This window comes from Vigna radiata, chromosome 6 (assembly GCF_000741045.1).
Source record: "Vigna radiata var. radiata cultivar VC1973A chromosome 6, Vradiata_ver6, whole genome shotgun sequence".
Classification (NCBI taxonomy): domain Eukaryota; kingdom Viridiplantae; phylum Streptophyta; class Magnoliopsida; order Fabales; family Fabaceae; genus Vigna; species Vigna radiata.
This window is the reverse complement of record NC_028356.1, coordinates 33,769,398-33,793,384: the sequence shown is the minus strand read 5'-3', so window position 1 is coordinate 33,793,384 and position 23,987 is coordinate 33,769,398. Positions and strand designations below refer to the sequence as shown.

The window sequence follows — 23,987 nt, the reverse complement described above, 5'->3', positions numbered from 1 at the left end:
TGTTTGTTCTTCTTCTATTCGTAGCCCTTTTTGGCTCAGATGTAGTGTTTATATTATGTTCTTTTTGCTAGTCTTTGTTGATTAACGGTCTTAATGATGTGTCCGGATTATATTTGTATTCTTCATATGGGTAGTTTGAGCTTTTTGTGCATTTGAGGGTGTTATGAGGGTCATTAAATTGTTTGCTTTGTCCTTCAAGTAGGAAAACTAGTTGATTTATTACGGGTGAGTTGATAAATATGACGTTGTCGGTATGTTGGTTTAATTTGATTGTGTTTATGCTTGAATTGAATTATGCGGTTTAAGAATTGAATTGAGTTTGCTTGTTATTTGAACTTTGAAAGAACTGAAAAACGAACAATTCAGAAAATTGGTATAAGTTTGAATGTATAAAAGCCGTGTTAGATCAACTATATAAAAAATGAATATTAGTTTGAGCAATTGATCGGGTTCAAGTTTACTTAAATCAAAAATTTAAGTTTGTTGTAACGTTGCGCGGTACTAGTTGGGCGTTGAACTTCATCTTTGGCTACAGGTCTGAAGCAATTTAATTTCAAGTTACCGAGCGATAGAGATTGGTATTTGAACGTGAATTTTTGCGAGAAGAATGACGTTGAGGTGTGCCTTTTGTTAGAAGTTTAGCATTGGGCATCACCCTTGAGCATCAATATGTATGTTTAATTTTTTTTTCCTTTTTGGTTGTTTGGTAATGATTTATATAATCTTTATATAATCTTCATATAATCTTTAAGCATGCTTGTGAATACGGTAAGTGTGTGTGTGAATTAGGATTTTGTTAGGGATATGTGTGATATGTGTGGTGGTGATGTTTAGTGTATGTTTTGACATATAGGAGTTCAAAAAGGAGATATCCTGGTATATATTAACCATTCAACTGATGTGGGGAAGTGAATGGCAGCAGGTTCTAGCACTTGGACATTTTAGTCTTAGGTGCAAAGGAGACTAACCTTGTGAGTAGTAGGGGTGATAATTTCTATGTAGTGAAGTCTTGTCAAAATTGAGTATAATTTCAATTGTTTATGTTTGTTGATATTTAATATGATTTAATTATTTTGTGATGTTTCGTTCGCATACTAACTTAACTTACATTGTATTTTTTTTTTTTCTTTTACAATGATTACTTTCTAACGTGAAAAAAAAAATATACCTTTGATGGAAAATGATAATGCAATAAAATAATTGTATAGTTTTATCTAATTGGTAGTATAAGAGTTTTTTTTTTACTCAAAAAAATACTCTTGTAATTTTGGTTTGGTGTCTACGTATATTATTTTTTTATAGTTATTAAGATAAATATCTCTATTAATATTATATATGTTTCCTAATTTATATTAATTTGTGTATTACAAATTTGTAATGTTTTATTTAACTGTTTTATATTATTTAATGAGATGTTAAAATTTATACTAATTTGAACATTTGTTAGATCAATTTTATGATTATTAATTATATTAAAATCATAAAATATATAATAAATTGCTTTTAATAAAGTTTATTTTTGATTGCTTAAAAGTTTAAGATTAAAACTTTGATGTAAATGCGATCCATTATTCCTTAAATTCACCTTATCTCTGCACCTACTTTGAATTGTTAATACATACTTTTTTAAACCAAAAAACAATATTTCATATTTGTAATTCATGGACATAAGAGTTTCGCCTTACCATTTGGATCAAGCATTTCATACTTCATATTAAGAGAAAAATAGTATTTCGTTTTTGGTTTTGGTCAAATATCACAATGTTATGCATGTAAAACACACATATCTATAACAAAATATAATATATTATGCTCATTCCATATTTCATTTATTAATTTTTTATCCTTTTATTTTGTAAAAATTAAAAAAATACACCAAATATTCAATTTTCATAAAAAAAAATAAAGAAAAAGTATGCTTATGCGTAGCTTTCATTCATTAATTAATTTTGTGTTAAAGAGTTAAGTTTGGCACAAATATTGACAAACTAAGCTAAATATCAACATAGGGTTGTCCTAACTCAAAATGGACATTTTTCGACAGTGACAAGCTGACAATTGCGTGTGCCATAGGTAAAATTATAAATACATGTATGTGTGTACAAAATAAGTTGACTTAAATAATTTTTTTAATATAAATTTGTAATTTTTATTATGGTGTTTTATTTTTGTGTTTGAAATAGTAAATAAAGTTAAAAACATTTGTTAAAAAAAGACTAAAATCAGAGTTTTATAAAATTGAAAGATTAATTGTACCTTAATTTGAAAAAAAGACTAAAACCGAAATCGCCCCAAGGGACTAAAAACATGTTTAACCCTTTATTTTTTTTTTTTTCTTCTGATCGGTTTTAATTTTTGTAATGCTTGTTAAATGATAAATTATTCGTTAATTGACACATACAAAATATTATACGAAGTATAGATTTTTTTTTTTAATTTTATTTTCTGGTAAATGTTTATATTTTTCTTTTGGTCTATTTTTTTTTCTTAATTTTAATATTCAATGTTTTTTTTAATGTCGTTCATTCACGTAACGAGATGTCTTTTAAGTTATCAAGTTAATGATTGAGTAAACTAATTTAAAAATTCAAACACTATAAAGTAAATATTGTCATTTTCTCCATCAAAATTTTTCATCTTATAATTCTTTAAAAACTTCATGTTCAATAATGGAACCTTAAAACACATAGATGAATACGTATTAGATTTTGTAATAATTTTAAATTTTTTTAAAGTTTTATTTTCGAATGAAAAATATGGAAAGAAAAGAAAGAAACATCGCTTCACATTAATTCATTTTTCCATTCATATAAAATACACTTCCGAATTTTACTCACATTTCATTGTCAAAGTCAATAATTTACATGTATCAAAACATAAATAAATAGCATAACAACTAAATATATTGTATGATGCCATAAATATTTTTTTTATAATTTTCATTGGAATATTATTATTAATTGATCATATAATATATTATTTTTTAAATATTTTATATTTCTCTAATATTATTACTTCTTTATTAATTATATTATATATTATGCTCTACTTGAAAGAGAAAAAAAAATTGTTGAATTTTAAATTGAGGTCCAATACAAGCCCAATAGTCGAAGATAAGAAAAGGGGCGTTGATCCCTGTATCTTTACATTTTTAACCTCCACCTCCTTATCCCACTTTTATCCCTTCTTTTATTATTTATATTTTTATTTTTTATCTATATTTCTATTATACCCTTAAGTAAAATTTATTTTATATGTTAATTTTAATTTCACTTAAAAAACCTAATTTTTATTTTCTCACCTTCTGCTCTCTCGTTCGGTTTCATAGTTGTTTCTTCCAATCCTTCTGTGCTCTCTTTTCTTTTACTGTGAGTATCGTTGGCCTGAACGGAGGTCGATATCCGTTGACGGATATCCACATCCGTTTCAGATGCCTAGTGTCTTCTTCCTCCTACCACTGAAACACAGAGAAAAACAGAACATGCACACACAGAAAAACAGAACACGCAACACTTTGTATTACATATATTAAAAAAAACAAACAGAAATGACAACACTCAAGAAACGAAACGAAAAAATAAGCTCTGGTAGAAACAACAACATATATGCGCCAAGAAGAAACCGAAACGAACAAAATTTCTCTATCAATCGGAAGAAGAGACGAAAAACTAACCTCTCGAAGACCAACCGGCAGAAACGAAGCACCACCGTCGCCGCACCGCCGCAAAAACTCGTCGCACCACTGCACACCCAGGCCGCACCACCACGAAATGCACAGATGAACAGAGGACTGGAGTTGGGAGTCAGAGTTTAAAAAAAATGAAAACGAGTAAAGGGAAATGGGTGGGGGTGCTGTGTTAGCCTTAGTGAAATAGAAAATGGGAGTGGGGTTTTGTGTTACGTGAGGGAGGAAGTCAAATGGGAAAGTAAATCTAGGGTTAGGTAAATAAGAGAGGGTTAAAAACGTAAATTAGAGAGTACAAAAAAGGTTATATTTGTAATATAACAAAAATTTAAGAAAAAAATGGGGAGGTAAAAAGCCAAAAATGTGGAGGTACAGGGATCAACCCCCTAAGAAAAGATAAGTAAAAAACATTAAAACCCATTATAATCCAATCTAAAATTTGTATGAAACGGACAAAAGAAAAAAAAAAGATTTAAATCCTTTTTTTCCTAAGTTAAGTGTTGATATTCAGTTTAGTTCCCGCTTTTCAAAGTATAAACTTTTAGTCCCTATATTATCAAATTTGTTTGACTTCAGTCCTATCTGTCTAACGATGTTAAAATTGTTAACGATAAAATTACTGTGGAGTTCATCTGTAAAAAAAAAAAATTGATGTGGCATTTAATATAATATCTGAAACTTTTTCCAAGCGTGACTTCTTGTTCTTCTCGCAGAAAAACTCAATCTTGGACTGTCTTTGTGATTTCGCAAATATGGAGGCTTTCTTCTTTTTCTTTTTTCTGCATTTCATGCTGGTGGGACATTTGGAGGTGACGACGATGACGTGGACAGGGCGCGACTCTGATGGCGTCTTCGTAATTTCCAGGTGGCTCGTGGCGACGCGTTAGCCATTCTTCCTCTTCTTCTTTCTTCTCGGTTCAAGTTCGTTTCACGTAAGGAAGGGAGGCTGACGCAACTTCGTCTTTGCAGCGTGACGATCCCATTCGTGGGGGTGGCAACAGTGGCATCACCTCAAGGCTTCAACTTTGGCGACTTCGTAGTACAAGGGTTTGTGCTCGTTGTTGGCGCGTCTCGCGATTTAGGGTTCCATTTTAAGATTTGAGGGTTTTCTGTTCTTCTTTTCGATTCTGATTTTGGGATTGAGTTTTCTCTATTTTCCTCTGCAGGTGGTGGCGCAATGATTTTGGATAGGTTTCTATGGGGATAAACGATCTATTGTCCTTTGATTTTATGGATTTGTTTTCACCTCAGGCGTATGTTTCTGTTATGGAGCAGCTTTACAGTCTTGGAGAATTGGATGAAGAGGGCTTGTTAACCAAACTGGGGAGGAAAATGGCAGAATTTCCTTTGGATCCACCGTTGTCCAAGATTATGCTTGCCAGTGTGGATCTTGGATGCAGTGATGAGATTTTGACCATAATTGCCATGATTCAAACCGGAAACATTTTTTACAGGCCAAGGGAAAAGCAAGGTCGAGCATATCAGAAGAGGGCAAAGTTTTTCCAGCCAGAGGTGACCATCGTACTCTACTTACTGTTTATGAGGTTTGGAAAGCTAAGAACTTTTCAGGGCCGTGGTGTTTTGAGAACTTTGTTCAATCTCGATCGTTGAGAAGAGTCCAGGATGTCAGGAAACAACTTCTCACTGTCATGGATAGGTACAAATTAGATGTTGCGAGTGCTGGAATTAACTTCACCAAAGTGACGAAGGCTATCACAACACGATTCTTTTTCCCAAATTACATACACGTAACCCAAATTTGACTTCCACGTAAATTGATTTTATGTCAACTAAATGCCACGTCAACATTTTTTTTACAGATCAGTTTCACAGTAATTTTACCGTTAACAATTTTAACACCGTTAGACGAATATGACTAAAATTAAACAAATTTGATAACATAGAGACCAAAGGTTTACACTTTTGAAAACGGGGACTAAACTAAACATCAACACTTAACTTAAGGACCAAAAAATGATTTAAACAAAAAAAAAATCGAAGAGTACGGAAAATTCGAAATGCAAAACGTACTTTGTTCACTTGAAGAAATTTCAAGGAGTGAAATTGAGCGGATTTGAATATAATTTCTGTTGTTGTTTATTTGAGTGGATTTACAGATAAGTAAAAGTGAATTTGAAAATAAATTTTTTTAATCTGTCACATAAATTAAATTATACACTAATTTTTATAAACTTTACTTCTAAACTCACTTTCACTTATCTCCAAATCCACTCAAATAAAAAAAAATTATATTCAAATCTTTTCAAATTCATGCTATTACTCTCCACCAAATCTCTTCAAGTGAATTTATATTTCAAAATTCCTTAAATTTTTAAATTAAAATTTGAAGTAAAAAGAGATACATATTAGAAAAAATGGATATAAGTGAGTTGAGTAATTATAGAAGAAAAGATATATTTATTCTTATCTAAAGGATGTTTTAGACTTTAAGAAAAAAATTGGATATATAAAATGAAAGCTTGGAGGTGGCACAATCTCCAAACTTGAAACGTAAAACGTAGTGACACTTAATGTTAATGACGAAAACGGGCTGGGAAGTGTTTGCAACATTATGACCCGAACCAATCGGACTTGACCCGGCGAATTTCAGTGACCCGGGCCAATAAAGATTTATTTTTTCATGAGACTAAAGCAAAACGACGCCGCTCTACCTGTAACAGACAGACAGAGGGAATCCCTTGCTCTAGCCACCACTATAAGGCGACGTCGTAGGGGTGTCTTGCCGCCGCGCCACCATCTTCTTCAAACAATAAACATTCAGTTTCCATTACTCGGAACCCTTAAATTTGGAGACCGAAAACTTCTCATTTTTCTGGCAAGGTAAGCCCTCCATTGCTTTTTCAGCATACCTCATTTCTTGTCATATTTAAGATTTCACACACCCACTCTCCACTTACACGAAACGAAAGGGTGCAGGGAGCAGTGGTCTCCTTTTCTCCTCCCAATCTGCCGCAGACGACGGCGGCGAGGGCGCGCGACGCACGACGGTCTGTGACTCAACCGCGAGCGGTTCAGAAAGAGGAACTAACCACTGTGGGGCAGTAGAAGAAGAAGAGTGAAACCCTAATCCTCTAATCAGTGAGTTTTCTTCACTCTTGCACACCAAACCACTGTCGTTTTGAGTTTTAAAAAATCCTCTCTTGGAACTCGCCACCGGTTGCAAAATCGCGAGTTTGGCCGAGTTCACCGATGCTACCCGATTCTACCGAATTTACACTAAAATCGATTAGTTTGATAACCATGCTTATAAAACTTAATGTTGTTGTGGATAATATCATTTATTTAAGTTTATTGCACTGTCATCTTCTGAATGCTGACTTTCAAAATAAATTGCCAGTATCCCTATATACTCTTGCTAAATTTTGGAGTGTGAGAGGTGTTATCTTAAACGTATCCGTATATATGTTCTGTATGTGTATTATGAAGGTATATAACTGAAAGCTATTGTTTTCATTTGAAATTTTGTGATATAATTTCTTTGGATAGGGAAATATTTGAGACATCTCTTATGGTTTAGTTTAACATTTAGATTTCAGGTTAACATAAGTGAGATAATTTCTCTCTTTGATTTGTGTGGTGTTATATTTTTAGCTACCGTGCAGTCTAGTGTAGAGCTCATAAATTTACGGGTTTAAGCAATTGTTTTATTGAAGCAGGAACAAAATGAAGATTGTTTCAGTTGCAGTTAGGTCACTAAGTGTCAATTTGTCCCATCAGTTTTATCAGACTCATATGTTCAGAAGCCTTTCCACTTGGGGATTTACAGGTACTTGGTCTGTGAACTGTCTCCTTTGTAAGCAGTGGTCAGCCTTGTTGCTGATATTTTGGTAATTGATTTTGATGATTTCGTTATATGTGTTTGGTTTTCGTGAAGTTTGAGTTTTTGAATGTTTTATACTTTACTCCTCTATGATTGAAAGTTGGTTTGTGAACCAAAAGGTCTAGACTTGCCAGCCTGCCTCTTACCACTGTTAAAAATTGAAATTTTATTTCTCATCACATTTAGAATTCTGTCACAACAAAGATTATACAACTACAGATAGCTTGCTCTACAAAGAACAGAAACAGTTGAGAACAGTCACAGCCAATTGTCACATGCAAGCTGATTTTGCTAAACTAACTCATTATGATATGACACATGATTGAGCTAACTTGTGATGGTCCCTAACATCTGAATAAACATTTCTGAGTTGAAATTTAGACTTACTATTGTGATTATTTAGCTGACATGATTCACATTTCAAAAGACTACAAATGGGAGAGATTGAGAATCCTTCTTTAGTACTTATTTAGGCTCAGATAATGTGGAGATTTGTATTCAGTGCCAGTACTAACAACAGAAGGAGATTAGTCAGCATGAATGAATAAAAACATGCACCAATAATCTTTCCATAAATGTTGAAGGAATTAGAGAAAAAGGTTGGTGAACAGTTAAGGAAACGGTCAGTTGGTTCACTGAAGCTAGATTTAATAGACAATCAAGAAAGAGAAGAACTAAATCCAAAGGTATGAATGGAAGAGGGTTCTTGACCAATGCCTGTAGCTTTAATCTCTAGGCTGTTTGCAAGGGTGTTAAGCAATTTTTGTGAGAGATGAATTTGGGATGATAAAAGAAGTTACCAACTTATCAACAATACGATCAAAAGCATGAAATTCCAACCCAAGGATTCAATAACCAAATATTGAGAAAAGCAAAATAGGGAATTACCAGTCTGAGTCACCAAGGCTGTGGTAAATATAGAATGAACTGCCTATAGTTGAAGATTCTCCAAGTATGTTGTGAAAAAATGTATTCTTTGTGATATGATCATAGATACAAGCCTAAGAACTTCTTTACAACCAAACTAAGAGAAAGAAACTAGAAACTAGAATAGGCAAAATACAAGCCTAAGAAAAATCTATGCTATTCTTTTTATGCTTCTTGTCACTCTTTAAACTGTGCAGCATTTTTTTCTGTTTTTTAAAGTTGATTAGTCACCATCATCTGTCATCTTCTGTCTGTTTCCGTGTTAAGTAGGGTCCTGTAATTGTTTCTCTTCATGTTCTTAGGTATTTGTATATTTTTTTCAGTACTGAGAAGAGTTAACTACACTTCTGAGTTTTTATTTTTCAATGTATGTAGTAGGCCAAAAAGGAAGTAAATATTTCTGTTGAATATTCAAACAGGAATGGTTAGCATAATCTTTGTTATAAGAAGGAAAGAAAAACTTTATATAGTAAACCTGTATGGATTTAAGCTTTAATCAGATGAGAGTTTCAGGTGTTCTGTGTCACAGGCGTAATGGATTTCTGCACATTGCATGTAACATATAATTGGGACTTTTTTAACATTTATTACTATACCCAACTCATGTAAATATAATTTCAACAGTATGATGGTCTGTGCTAGAATCACAATTTACAAAAATAGTATAAGGTTGTTTAAAATTCTTTTTTACCGTACTGTGAAATTAAAATTATTCCTTATGATCTTCCTGCCCAATCTTTGAGCAGATAATCAAACCAGTGATCAGCAGGCTAACAAGTCAGAACCTCCTGAGGAGTTTGGGATGTTTGGAGAAAATCGTGGTAGATTTCCCCAATTTGATTCCATTCTTGAAAAGATTAGCCAACAGGGAAGGGCTCGACATAGATCTGGTTTTGGAAATGGTGCTGGTTTTCATATGATGGATTATCTAGAAGAAAATGATGACTCGTTATCTGATGGAATGGATGAAAACCTGAAGAATGCTGCCACATGCTTTGAAGTTGATGAGGATGAAATTGAGAAAGAAGATTATGCTTTTCGATACGATACCGATTTCATACCTGGTTCAACATATGATATAAAGGTAAGTTGAATAACGATGTCTATTTTCCTTGGCCATCATTGTTTTATATTTATCTTTAATTTTAGATGTTTGTTTGTGCTTGGTTCTGTCATATGCATGAGGGCATTAAATGTTTTGTCGAAATTGATGATTGATGTAGTGATAAATTATACACATGTTTGGTCAGAGGTACCAAATGAAATATGGTGAAGAGTGTCTCGCAGGGTATTTTTTCTATACTCATAGCAGCACAAAGTGACAGGCTCCAATAATGCTATATAATGGAATAGCAGGATGGGCATTAAGTTTAGATTATAGATCTTTAATGAAAATAATCATAATTTATAGTATATATGTCTAAAAAAAACAACATTATAGAGATATTCACAAGTTATTTTAAAAGAAAAAGAATTGTTGAGCTCTAGTAAAAAGGGTGAAAATAATCATAATTTATAGTATATATGTCTAAAAAAAAAACAACATTAAAGAGATATTCACAAGTTATTTTAAAAGAAAAAGAATTGTTGAGCTCTAGTAAAAAGGGTGAAAATAATCATAATTTATAGTATATATGTCTAAAAAAAACAACATTAAAGAGATATTCACAAGTTATTTTAAAAGAAAAAGAATTGTTGAGCTCTAGTAAAAAGGGTGGTATTATGCTGAAACTGTATTTTTCTGAGACAGTGTGGATACTTTATTTGTATTGAGAGAAATGAATCTATAAAATAAATTGAGATATGGTATCCTCAAATAATAAAGGTATAGTACAAGAATAAACAAAACGTTCCTAATTATAGAGGTATGATCTTGATTATATAGGATATGCTCCTTATTACTATAAATATGATAAGAACAATGGGTCTTGGTTGGTTGAGTAGCAGAATTGAGGGTATACAAAAGGAACATTTGCAAACTATGACTGGGTGGGAAAAGAGTTGTAATGGTCTAGGCCGTGTGTGATCAGTAATCATCAGTGTATGGGTGTTAGAAAATGTTGGGAAGGGTTGGGATTAGCAATCCATTAGCTGAGATCATTCGGGTGGGTGAGATAAAGACATGTGAGTATGGTTAGATAGTAATGAAAGAAGTTTTGAATTTCTTGATATCTTGTGTGTTGTAGGTATCATTATTGACTGTATCAATTAAACATGGAGACAATACATCTTTTTTGCAAGAATACGCATTTGGGAAATTTTGAATGGGTGTTCTCATCTTTCATGATCCACAAATATTATAACCCTCAAATCTAACCCTTTTAATTGATGCTCCTCATTAAAGAAAATGTGTTGCAGTGGCTTTTTAGAATGTCATTTGACAGAATTACTGATACTCTTTATCTGTATGTCCGTCTCTTGTTTATTCTTTTTAATTTGACATATAATTTCAGTCTATTGCATTGAAGGGTTTTAGATTAGATGAATTAACATGTACACATCTGATTGTTGATATTCAATGGTATGTATGATTAACCAATAATGTTAAATGCTTTTGATCCTATCACCAATCTTATTTTGTCTGCTATAAACAACCATGGCTACAATATCCCATTCACTGCATGATATCTCAACCTTTACTCTGTTAATGTTTATTTTGTATTATGTGTACATATTAGTTTTTTAATTTGTGCAGTATCTTTCTTCATACAGGATCTGGATCTTACCAAACCTGGTGTACGCAAGCCTCCCATGAGGGATGAATTCCGTGTAACCACCAAAGAAGTTCTCAGTCAAGCAGATTTCAGGGTTAGCACTTGTGTTAGAGTAATTCCTTTATAGTAATGCATCTACCATATACTTCTGATTGCTATGCTGCAGTGAAAACTATCACTTCCATAAATATTCTGTTTTTGTATATTACTATTGTGATAAAGTAAAACTAACTTCACGACTTGCATGTTCTCATGGTAAGAAAAACTTTCACATCTCATTAAATGTTTTGTTAATCCGTGTGTTGCTTTGTTGCATTGTCTTGGTGAAAGAAAAACTGGAAATGAATAAAAACATTTTTGTTGTCAAAACTATCTTATGTAGATTGTCAGGTTGTTTGTGGACATTACTCACCATATATTAACCCATACCATCATGACCTTTCCCATGTGTCTTAATGTTAAATTAGATGTCTTTATGTTAACTATGAAAATAAAAGATGACCGATATAGATTACAGATTCATATGAACAAGCAGAAAGTTATCCTTCCAGTTTGCTTTGATCCATGGCTCTAAATTGTCTGCATTCTTAGAACCACTTTGATAAAGTTGTATGAAAATTTCTTGTAAAGTTTTCACTTACAATTCAAGCCTAAAATTTTTGCTAGCTTACTGTTATTCTAAAGTTTTAATCGATTTATGGTTAGTCAGTTTTAGATTGAGTGAAGGCAAGGTAAATATATGTTGCGACTCTGTTTAGCCATGGTATCTTTTCCTTCATTCTTGTTAGTGAAACTATGGTAACATATTTCCCTTTATGACAAATTATCTTCCTATTAAATATTATTGCTATTTTTTAAATGGCTTAGTAGTATTTATGTTTTGATGCAGAATGTAAGATTCCTGGCAAATTTCATAACAGAGGCAGGAATTATAATCAAGCGAAGCAAGGTAAGTTCTAAAATTGACAGTAATGTTGTAAGAATGATGAAGGATTATTATGAAGGAAAAATATTTTTTTCCAAAAGTTAAAATTAGTTAATGTGTAAGTCAATTTATACAAGTTATTTCATGTTAGTTTTTCCGAAACCTAATTTTTTAACTTGTGTATAAAAGGTTCTCATCTTTTCTTCTGTAAGTATTTATGAAGAATTCATAAAATATATACTATGAGATCTTAACACTGTTTCTTCATGATCATTGAATAGACCGGCATCAGTGCAAAGGCTCAAAGAAAGGTTGCCAGGGAGATAAAAACTGCTCGAGCATTTGGCTTGATGCCCTTTACAACAATGGGAACGAAGTCATTTATTTTTGGAAGAACTATGGAGAATCTTGATGAAGACTTTTCATACGAAATTAGGAAGCAGGACATGGATGAGGAACCTGATTTGGATGGAGGTCAAGCTTAGAACATTGGTGTAGATACTTATGCTTGTGGAGTTAAAAGTAACTTGCATCATCCCATCTACTTTTTCTTTCATTTCTCTCTTTGGCCAAGAGACTTCAAATTTATTGGAATCCCAGTTTTGCATCTGACTTTCTTTTTTATTACTAAGGAGCTTGTAGTTTATTCTTAAACTAAGGTTTTGTGGCTGGCCTAATCTTTTTTTGGCCTAAATGTTACTTCACAGATGAAGTTCATATTAAGAATTTTATCAATAAAGTAGAAGTTATGGGTAATTTTTTTTTTTAAATTAAGTTTTTTGTATGAATATATTAAATTGTTTAATTTATGATGAGAGGAAAAAGGTTTGACATACCCCTTCCTACTTTAAATTTATTTCAGTTGGCTTTTTTAATGATATAATAAGATCTAAATTATTTATGTTAAATGTTTTTGGATGTAAGAATGTTGGAATTAACTTCTCCTAAGGAAAAAAATAAAAGAGTTGAAATTGATTTGATCACAAACTACCGTTTTTTAAAGTTGAATGACATTATTCTCTTGTATTCATTGTTTAAAAATCTGAATAGCAATGAATGGGTAAAGACACTTTTGCATGATTGTTCAAGTTGAACGAGTAATTTCTTTTTTAATTTAATTTTAAAAAAATAACAATAAAGAAAAATGTTCCTTGAGAGTTAGGAAGCTCGTTTTCGTGAGTTAGTAAAATTTTGCAGAAAAAGAAAAGTATGCTATTTTTATTAAATAATATATTACCAATTTTAATGTATTATCTAAATTGATTTTCAAAAACTAGTGTATTGATAATTAGGGTTTTAATTAAATTTTCATGTAATTTAATCTTTAAAATATATCTCTTTTAATTATTTGATTAAGATACTTTTCTTTACATTCAATATAAAAGAACTTGTATTAAGCATATATATTTTTCAAGAATTAATTTGTGTAAGACTTAAGAGCCATCACACATTTTATTAATACAACTAAATCACAGTTACTTTTATTAACTTTTAATTCAATGTTTCAAACAAATAACTTAATTCAATATTTTACTATTATTTTTAAAATATTCAGAGAAAAAACTCTATGCATCTAATACATCATAAAGAACCTTCATCACATAAATACTTCACAATGCTCGAGAAAACATAAATAAAAATATGTATTTTAAGCTCCTAATGTATACATAAGATTATCTATCGCAATACAAATAATTAATACATTGAAAAGATACAAACATAACTCCTACATATATAAATTTTGTATATCATTAATAGACATTTTAATAAAGAAAAATGTAAGTGAAGAAAAATGATTTAGATTATAAAAACTATTTTGTTATCAATGGTTTTATTTATTATCATTTATCAATATTACTCTTAAATTATTCATTATTATCACAATGGAAATAGAAAAAAAAAATTCAACATAAACGATACACAATGGATTCTGGGAAAATAAATATGTTATTTTTTCTCTATTTAACAAATAAAAGCATTTATGATATACTAGTAAAAATATATGTTTTATGTACATATGTATTGACATTTTTTTAATGATAAAAATAAAATAAAATTATAATTATAAAAACAGGTATAAATCATTTTCTCAATTTTGTTATTGATAATTTTTGTTTATTTTGTAAGTAATATTTTTTATTATAAATAGTTATTTTTATACTTCACATTTTTGTATGATATAAAAGGATAATAAAATTATAATTGTAAAAATAAGTATAAATAATTATTGTAATTAAAAAATTATTTATTTTATAGGTATTTTTTATTATTATAGGTATTTTATAGGTATTTATTTTAATTTTATAAAATGGTTAAACTAAAAAAAGTCAAATAAAAACTATTAAATTTTAGAAAAATCCCTTAAAGAACATAATTAATAAGATAATTATTTTAATTTAAAAGAAAATTACTTATTAAGGATAAAATTGAAAAACAAAAAATATATATACAAAAAGAATAAATCCGTTTTATATAACGAGTAATAAAAAATAATAAAATTATTATTGTTGTTATTATTATAATTCTAAAGTTAGATAAATAATTTTTATAATTTTATTATAAGTAAGTTTTATTTATTTTGTAAATATGGAAAAAACAGAAATTCCTTAGATAAGTATAAATAATTATATATATAATATAAACTTTTACATAATTTATGATAGTTTTTTTAAGCATCACTTACCTAAATCATTTTATTTATTTACGCGTCTATAATTTTTTCCCATCCTCAGAATCATACATAAATAGCCAAAATGATACTTCAAACTTAATTAATTTTAATTACACACGTACTAATTTGTTATTCTAAATACCTTTGTAATAAAATTAATAATTTCCTAACAATTAAGTAAAAGAATAAATGCTTTTAATTGCTTACTTTAGAAGCAACGTTACCTTATCATTTAGATGGTATTAATAACATTAAATTCAATTTTTAGGTTTTCTCCGTTCACGCGCCTCTCTGCACGTTTTCCTATGACCTAATAATTACAAAATATAATAGACATTTTTTTTGTTAGTCAAAAGTAATATTGCAATATTATAGTAATTTGAAGAATTTTTCAAACAAAAAATAAAAAAGATATAACTAAATATAAAACATTATGTTATTTAAAATTAATTTAATTAAATTTTGAGTCCCACAACTTTTAATTGAATTTCAATTAAATTTATATGATTATTGAATTTATAAATTTTATAACTTTTCAATCGATAGATTTTCTAGACATAAGATGATAATTATCCTTTTTGTTCACCATACTTAAGTCTTGTCATATATTTTGTTAAAAAATATATGGGGATGAAATCTTTCTTAAGAGTTGGTCGTAATTAATGAATTTCGTTTTTAAAGTTAATTATATAAAATTATAAAATTTAATAATTATATATTTAATATTCTAGAAAATGACATTTTAGAAGTAGTGATGTAAAAGGAGTGAGACTTAATTATTTTAATATTAAATGGTTTTAATATAAATAGTTTTAATATAAATAGTTTTGTTATAAATGAGTTTTATTATTTTATAACACAAAATCTCTCTAGAAATCACTTTTCTAGAGTTCTTTAACTTTTTTCTATAAATTATTCTTCTTTGTTCATCTGATTGAAGAACTGAGACCGTAGGAGTGATTTGACGACGATCTTTACAATTCAGACCGATCAGTTACTCCATTTGAGTAAGTTAAGTTTCCACCTATTTTCTTTGGTCCTTTTTTTTTCTGTTGTATATAAGGTTCAAGTCTTTTATAAGACTCGTTATTGATCAGTGACACTAACGATATATCATGATCTTGTTTTTGTTTTTATAAATACAGATAGACCTTCTCAAGCTATGTGAACAAAATAAGGACTCTAAAGTGGTTGGTCTTCTAAATAGGTAATTGAAGCTAGTGATTTCTTTTAATTGAGCTACAAAGTTTGGTAGTTAACAGTATGTGAGTTGAATGTATGTTAACCTTGATGCTTGAATTGTGTGTTATGTCATAGTATGCATGTTTGATTGAATGAATTTAGTGGTGTGAATCTGGTTGAATGTTTTAGAAGGTGATGAATATGTTTGGAATTGATCCCAATGTTGAATTCCTATGTTTGAGAAGCTAGTGATGATATTTAATGGGAATTTTGGGAAAAGAATGGTTAAGTTTGGTTGTAGGTCAGTTTTAGCCTAAAAATGGAAGTGCGGATAGGTGAGTTTGAGAAATAATGGTCTACAAGAAGATATGGTAAGTTAATAATTGTTGTGTGATTATTTGAGACTTAGTTATGTGGTAAATTAGTAAATAATTGGTCTACAAGTATGTAGTAAATAGTAAGTGGTGTTTTAAACTGAATTTTGGTGCATTTTAGAGGTTCTAAGTAGTAAGTTTTCAAAGTAAGTGGACTTAAGTCAAGTGGTGTGTATGGGGTATGTTATTGTGTCTTTTGTGATTTGGTCATACCCCTAAATGACTAAGTTACGAGTTAGAAGTAGTAAATTTGAGTTATGGTCTATAGGTTGAAGTTATAGTTAGTTTAAGTTAGAATTTCATTACAAAACGAGTTTAGTTTTAGTTTTAGTTGAATCGTACATGTTTGGACAAGTTATTTGTAGCTTAAAGTACAAAATGGAAGTGTTAGAAGTCGGTAAAAATGGTTAGAAAAGGTTATGAGAGATTTAGGAGTGTTAATTCTTCAGTTTTGGTGCTCTAGAATTATGCAGCGAGGTTAGGCGAACACGAGTAGCTTGCTGGACGAGTTTATATGAGTTCTGTAACGCCCCGACAACTTATAGTGAATATTGACTGCCCCCACACATCAACATGAGGCTTTTCAATGTGCTTTATCCTCACTCGCACACTTTCCAGGAAAACTTTCCAAAAGGTCACCTATCTCTAAATTACTCCAGGCTAATCACGTTTAACCATGGATTTCTTACGGGTTAGGCTTTTCAATGTGCTTTATTCTCACTCGCACACTTTCCAGGAAAACTTTCCAAAAGGTCACCTATCTCTAAATTACTCCAGGCTAATCACGTTTAACCATGGAGTTCTTACGGGTTAGGCTATCGAGAAGCAAATGCATTTTTTGATATGAATAGCCAAATTAATTCCTTTAAGCTATCCTTCAACTGTATAGTCTCATTCCGGTGTATGTTTGATTCTTGTGCCCTTTCCACTGGAAGCCTGCCAGGAGCCGCTCCTTGTTTGTGCCTCTTGCACCGGCGATCACTCCCCGCCCTTGTCAATGCCCGAGTGTCACAAGTTCTGGTAGTGAGTTCCAGAGGCTGAGCGAGCCAGCTCGCTAAGCTTGGGGAGCCTGCTATTTTGGCTCTTGTTAGACGAGTAGGGACTGCTCTCTGGGAGAGTCTTTGGGGGTTTTGGTAGTAAAGTAAGGGTTAGGCGAGCTTCCTCGCTGGGCTAGGGAGGCTCCCTGTTTGGACTCTCATTGGACGAGTTGTCTGTGTTGACTGGATGAGTTGTGTCTGTTGGCTAGACGAGTGGTTTGAGTTTGTTTGGTTGTTATTGCTTTTTATTTCTCATTTGTTTTTGGATTTATTTCGTGAAATGTTTATTTGATGTAACATGATGGAAAAGAGTGATGGCATGTAAATGATGGTTATAAGGAGTTCAAGGAAAATTCCTTTGAAATGGTTAAGTGTGTAAGTGTATGTGTATGTATTGATATAGGAAGCTAGAATTAGAGGTCATTTTGACGCTCTCAATAACCTCCAGTCTCAAGAAGACAAAGATGATTATGTGGTGAAAAGTAGCACGAGGTCCCTAGTCTATTGGTTATTCGTTAGTCATAGATGCTTGAAAGGATTAACCTTGGAGTGTGATGATTGATTGATGGGGATGATGATGTTGTTGTTGATGTTGTTATACCACCTTAAAGGCAGGACTACTATAGTTCGATATCAATACATGTATTTGGATGGTCAATCTAGAATTAATGATAAAATGTGTATGAATATTGTTTGGTTGTTCATAGTTGAATTATAAGAATGACATTGTATAACAAGTTTATATGTATTCTTTGATAAACTACCTTACCCTTTCTTCTCTGTTTGTTTTGCTTCTTTTTTTTTTTTTTTTTTTGCAATAATCACCTATGTAACGTGAGTTCAGGGAAATATCTTTCGAAATAGATGCTAAGAAGAGCTAGATCTAAGACGTAATACATAATATTTAGTTTCAAGTTTTGTTCGTTAATATAATTACCTTATCACATTTATGGTTCATTATATTATCTTATAATGTTCTAGGTTTTAATATATATTTGCTATTATAAATTATTTTTGGATTATTTGTAATAACATTTTATATACTTTTCTTAAGTTAACTATTTTTTATTATTAAAGTATAATGAATCCTATAAGAAATAGGAATGTTACAATATACTATAAAATTTTAAAATTTTTAAAATTGTGAAATTAAAAATCATAAAATTGTAAAATTGTAAAATTTAAAATTATGAAATTTTAAAATCATAAAATTGTATAGTTATGAAATTATCAATAAATGTGTTCTATTACATATGAATATTTTTTTAAATTATAAAATTATGAAATTACAAATTATCTTTTAAAATTATGAAAATTTAAAATTGTAAAATTATAAAACAAAATATATGTCAAGTAAATATGTTTTATTACATATTATTGTAAAAGGTTAATCGTAAGATTAAGTATATTTTTAGTTTTGAAATTAAAATTTGTGTTAAAAATTTGATATAATTTAGTATTAAAATTTAAAAATGAATGAATGTAATTTTTTTAATTAATTAAGTTAATTTTTTTTAATATATAAAACAAAAATTTTATTTATTATAAAAGCGAAAATATATTAAATAATATAAATAACTTATATGATAACACAAAAATGTGACACGTCAAATTAAATATATATATATAAATATATATATATATATATATATATATATATATATATATATATATATATATATATATATATATATATATATTTAGAGACCAAAATTTTATACATGAATTTTAGTTTCGTATAAAAATTTATAAACTGAAAATGTATTTATCACATGCATAATTTATTATAAATAATAATCATTGTAGTTGTAGATGTTGTGCGTGAAAGTGAGAGCACGAGCCACTGGGACAAGGAACCTCAGGCGAGCGAAACGGCGTCGTGGTGAAATAGTCATGTGAAACCTGATTTTTCAGAATAGAAGCAGATCCAGCTGGCAATGGACCTATTGCCAGTCTGTACTTCGGGCAACTACCCGAACTGCCCGTACCTCTCCTCCCTCCTTCTATATAAACCACCATTTTCGCCTCTCCTCAAAACGAACTCTCACTGCGCCCAACGCAACCCAAACCCTAAACACAGAAATCAGAAAATTTGTGATAAATCCAATGGCTTTCTCTAAAGCAATGTTCATCGCCGTAATGTCGGTACTCGTCGCCGTTATCTCCGCCGCCGACGCTCCGGCACCGAGTCCGACGTCTCCCGCCGTTGCTGTTTCGCCGTCCTTCGTCGCCGGGGTTGTTGGCGCTGTTGCTGCTCTTGCCTTCGGTTCTTCTCTTCGGATCTGAGCTTAGCTCATGGATTTTCTCGTTTACCTGTGTGGAACTTTAGTAGGAGTGGAGATTTGAGTAGCATTAGTGTATAATTCTCTCTTTCTCTCTATTCATGTCCCTATGTAGAGATTATATGTATTGATTGCTGGATCTATATTGTTTGTATGAGTTGAGTAGTATTACTGTTGTTGTTGTGATCATTGATTCTAGTACATAATCAATTTATTTTATATTTAGATTTGTGCTGCTCTTTTCTGAGTTTTTAGCTTTTATGTTTTGTACGAATTATTCATGAAGTTGGCTGTGAATTTACCTTAATTTTTTTGTAGCGATGACGTTTTTTTTACTTAGCTTGAAACAAAAATGTCTTCGACGCAGTTTCTTTCCTCAAATCTAGTTTCTTGAAGAAGGTTTGGTTCATTCCATTCTTATAGCTTTATGTCTTGTAACTAAATATAACTGTTTGAAATCTACGGTTGAAATCGCCCTACCATTTTAAGTTAACACATTAGGTTTATTTTGCGTTGCTGTTGTTACGGTGGTAGGAAGAGATTGTTTTTAGTTTGTTTATTATAAGATTTGAATTTAGAATAATTTACACTATTTTAACTGCATAATAATTAATATGTATATTTGGTTTGAAAAATCGAACATTTATATTACATACTATTAATATTTAAATGTATTTATAGCAATCGAACAAGGATACAAAGATTTTTACATCAAATTCCAAGCGTTATTTATTTAAGTAATTGTTCGGTATTTTTGTTTATTAAATCAAATAATTATTATTTTACATTTAATCTGGACTCTATTTAAAATTTAGAGTATCGTTTTCAGACACTGAAGTCATAATGTTAATTTCTTAATCGAAACTTTTATGATTGAAGGTAAAATTTTAGTTTTAATTTAAATAGATAGTCATATTCTTCTTGAATGGTCCTATTTAATTTCTTTAGTTATATTAGCTTAAGCAATTCTACTCATGCAAGCGCGTCCCTTACACGTTAACACTTATTGCAAAGATGACGATAATCTCTTTTAATTAATTGACATTTGGCACATCGAAATGAAGTCTTCCGAATTACGTTTTCTCAAAGAGAATAGGAGTTGGTGGACACTTTTTTCTTAGGTCCTCGTAAATGCTTTTTGAATTTATACTTTTCAACATTTTTCTTTTGCTAAGTTGCGTGACCATTCCTTAATGGAAGCTTCTTCTCAATTGCACCAACAATGGTTCCAAATTCGAGCGTTAACTTTTTTGTATAGTAAATATTGAATGTTTCATATTTTCAAGGCATTAAATACATTTTATTTAATACTTTTATAAATATATTTACTGTTTTATTAAACATAATTTTTCAACATTAGAATACTTTTTTAAATATATTTTCTGTGTTGGTATTGTTGACCACAGTACAAATCTTAATTAATTTTATTTTATTAGATCATTCTTTAATTTAATTAAGACCATTAATGCATTTTAACTCAAAATTCAAGAAAAGTTAAAGAAAAACATTTATTATTAAATACTATATTCGTTTTCATAATGATTCTATTTTAATGTTATTTAACACACGTTAACAATAATTTAAAATATAAATACAATACTTTTTAAAATTAAATTTATTTTCTTATAAATATATTACTTTAAGAAAGAGAAAGCAATTAATTTTAAGACATATAATAGAAATTCAACATTAGAGTACCAGTCATTTTTATTTATTTTTATATATAATAAAAAAACTATGTATTTTGAAATGGAAATATTACAATTAAATACTACTAAGTGCCACCAATTATATTTAATTAAAAGTTAAATTGTGATACACGAGTGCGCAATATTGGCACTCAGCACAAACGTGTTGTCATTTCCCATGTAAGGGTGAAAGCAACACTCACAAAAATAAAATTGTCCCAATTGCTTCCTTGGAAAGTCTTTTGGTAGTTATAATTATTATTATCTAAATCTAAATAAAATAATCAGTAAAATATATATGAGTAAGTGGGTTAAATAGAAAAGAATAACTCAATTTCTATTTAAAAAAAGAAATACATTTGAAGACATTATATTTATGCATCTTTGTATGGGTTAATAGGTTTTTATTCATGAATAAAATTACTTTTAATTTCTCAAATTTAAAATTAGACTCTTTTATTAATATTGAATGCGGTTAAAATTTCACTTATGATTAAAATTTTATGGGTTAAAATTTATATGATAATTAATTTTAGATTCCTAGAATCAAATACCAAATTACATGTTTATTTTTTAAAGTACTTATTTTAATAATATTTAGTACGAGACGTTTGGACACAGAGACCCAATTGTTTTCAAATCACAAATATTAAACAATTGATTTTACATTTAAAGGATTAAACAAACTTAACCCAAAATTATAAGATAAAAGTATATTTAAGTCTGTTTCATTTAAAATTTTATAATTTATTAAGAAACTGTGAAAAAATGATATAATAAGTGTTAGGGTTCATTATGCTAAAATAAAAAATGGAAAAGTTTGATGTTTATACGAAGAAAAAGTAGAGTATATGAATAAGGAATTAATTCCAGAAATTATTCGATGCTTAGCTGTATTTGATATGATGGCAACCAAGAAGAAGGAATAAGAGCATCTCTTCCCTAAACCAACAATCATGTGTTTTACCATTGTTTAAAGCATTTTCATATTTTTTTTATAATTATTTTTAACAATTTTTTGACAACATGATACGTATCATTATTTTATTCATCTATTTTAATTTATGTTTAAAAATATATTTAAAACAGACCAATTATAAACTATCACGTATATATTCTCAAAAAAATTGTTAAAAACTCTTCCCTAAACCAACAATAATGTGTTTTACCATTCTTTTGGATTTTCTCTGTTGCCAGATACTGAAAGAAGAAAAAGTTATTACAAACATTTTAAAAGTACAAAGATTTTTCACTTTGGCAAAAGCGGCTTCTTTGTTAAAAGAACTTGACTGCAGTGCTTTTGAATTCTCAAGACTGCAATCACTGCCAAATCTTTCAATTGATTACTCACTCACCAACTCATTCCTTAACACTTTCAACTTCTCAACAGTTAAAAGGATTTCCATTTTATTTAAGGTGCTTTTAAATTATATAATTTTGTAAGACGTTATTTATATAAATTATTTTTTTCATGCAAAATAATTTTTTTATCAATCGAGTAACATATTTACTTAAAACAAATACAGGTCAATGATTAAGCAGATTGTACGAATTTATGTCACTTATATTCATATTACCCGTATAAGATCGATACTTTATTATACATTTACGTATCAATTAAGTATTTTATATGAGTTACACATCGACTAGAAATAAGATTAATTTATAATATATAAGTGAAATGCAATCATTATCTTACAAACAGTGGAGTTGAGTTAAACTTAAAATTTATTTTCTAATAATTTGATTGAATTAAAAAATTATGTTTAGTGTTTCAAATCTTAAGATTAAATTTTGAGTAACCTTTCACTTTTTCTACTTCAAAAGAGAAAGACTTCCTTATGATAAACATTCATACCCTACAAAATAAACAAATATGTAATCAAATTTATGATAATAATACTTTGTAATTTGAATGAAATAAGTAGATATTGCTCAAGTTAATCAATTGAGAAAAAAAAATTGTGTAAGAAAAAAAATCCACGAAGAAATTAAACTAATGGATATGAGACCTAAATACATATCCACACACAGAGATAGGATGCGGGAATCTTTTCCTAATATTGTGGGGTGTATTTAGTAATTATGGGAGTTGCATGAAGTAATGTCATTTTCTTTTCCTATGGTGGACTTTAGCTTGGGTTGTGTGAGGGGGGTTACTCCCTGTACCTCCCCAATTCCAATCCCCACCCCCCAATTTTTTTGGATGTTTTTTTAAATATAAAAATAACGTTTTTGAATTTTTTAATTTTATCTTTTTACCCCTATTTACTAAAGTTAACCTATCCTACCTCTTTTACACTCTGCTTCAGTCAAACACACACAGACCCAAACATTCCCTCTCCTTCGTATTCCCACCCCCACCAAACCTTTCATTTTCAAAACGCTCTTTGCAACTCTCACTCTCCCAGTCCTCCTCTGAACTTTCCGTTGCTTTGTGCGGTCTGGTGGTTTTGGTGTGCGGTGGGTGGCGGTGCGGTGATTGTGTAGCGGTCCGGCGCGGTGCGGAGAGGTGGTAGACGTTGGTTTCGTTTGCGGGTGTGTTGGTCGGTGCACTTGCCAGTGTGTGCGGCGGCGCGGAGGGTGCTGGTGCGGCGGGTGTTGCGGCGGTGCGGGGCGGTGGTTCTTGCTTCGTTCGTTTCGGACAGGTTAGTTTCTTTT

The 23,987-nt window shown here is 30.1% G+C and overlaps 2 protein-coding genes across 4 annotated transcripts; both read left to right on the top strand.

The window, feature by feature from the left end:
• The first annotated feature begins 4,675 nt into the window (after positions 1-4,675).
• Positions 4,676-5,311, top strand: LOC106763749 (probable pre-mRNA-splicing factor ATP-dependent RNA helicase DEAH5). The gene has a single exon (XM_022781729.1). The coding sequence runs from the start codon at positions 4,883-4,885 to the stop codon at positions 5,294-5,296; it is 414 nt and encodes a 137-aa protein (XP_022637450.1). The 5' UTR covers positions 4,676-4,882; the 3' UTR covers positions 5,297-5,311.
• A 972-nt stretch (positions 5,312-6,283) lies between these two features.
• Positions 6,284-12,716, top strand: LOC106763938 (37S ribosomal protein rsm18, mitochondrial). Of its 3 annotated transcripts, none has more exons than XM_014648117.2 (7): positions 6,284-6,526; positions 6,623-6,784; positions 7,360-7,472; positions 9,200-9,537; positions 11,166-11,261; positions 12,057-12,116; positions 12,374-12,716. In XM_014648117.2, exons 3-7 carry the CDS (start codon positions 7,370-7,372, stop codon positions 12,575-12,577), a joined length of 801 nt encoding a protein of 266 aa, XP_014503603.1. In that variant the 5' UTR covers positions 6,284-6,526; positions 6,623-6,784; positions 7,360-7,369; the 3' UTR covers positions 12,578-12,716. The 3 variants fall into 3 exon arrangements, with proteins under 3 accessions (XP_014503603.1, XP_014503602.1, XP_014503605.1); XM_014648116.2 differs by having other exon boundaries at positions 6,286-6,526; positions 7,363-7,472; XM_014648119.2 differs by having other exon boundaries at positions 6,286-6,526; positions 6,616-6,784; positions 7,363-7,472.
• Positions 12,717-23,987: the final 11,271 nt, after the last annotated feature.

Excerpts from the sequence above, each read along its gene's own strand:
- LOC106763749 (XM_022781729.1), top strand. The coding sequence starts at position 4,883 with ATGGGGATAAACGATCTATTGTCCTTTGATTTTATGGATTTGTTTTCA.
- LOC106763938 (XM_014648117.2), top strand. The coding sequence starts at position 7,370 with ATGAAGATTGTTTCAGTTGCAGTTAGGTCACTAAGTGTCAATTTGTCC. Across the intron at positions 7,473-9,199 it reads TTCCACTTGGGGATTTACAG|ATAATCAAACCAGTGATCAG; the intron begins GTACTTGGTCTG and ends ATCTTTGAGCAG. Across the intron at positions 9,538-11,165 it reads GTTCAACATATGATATAAAG|GATCTGGATCTTACCAAACC; the intron begins GTAAGTTGAATA and ends TTCTTCATACAG.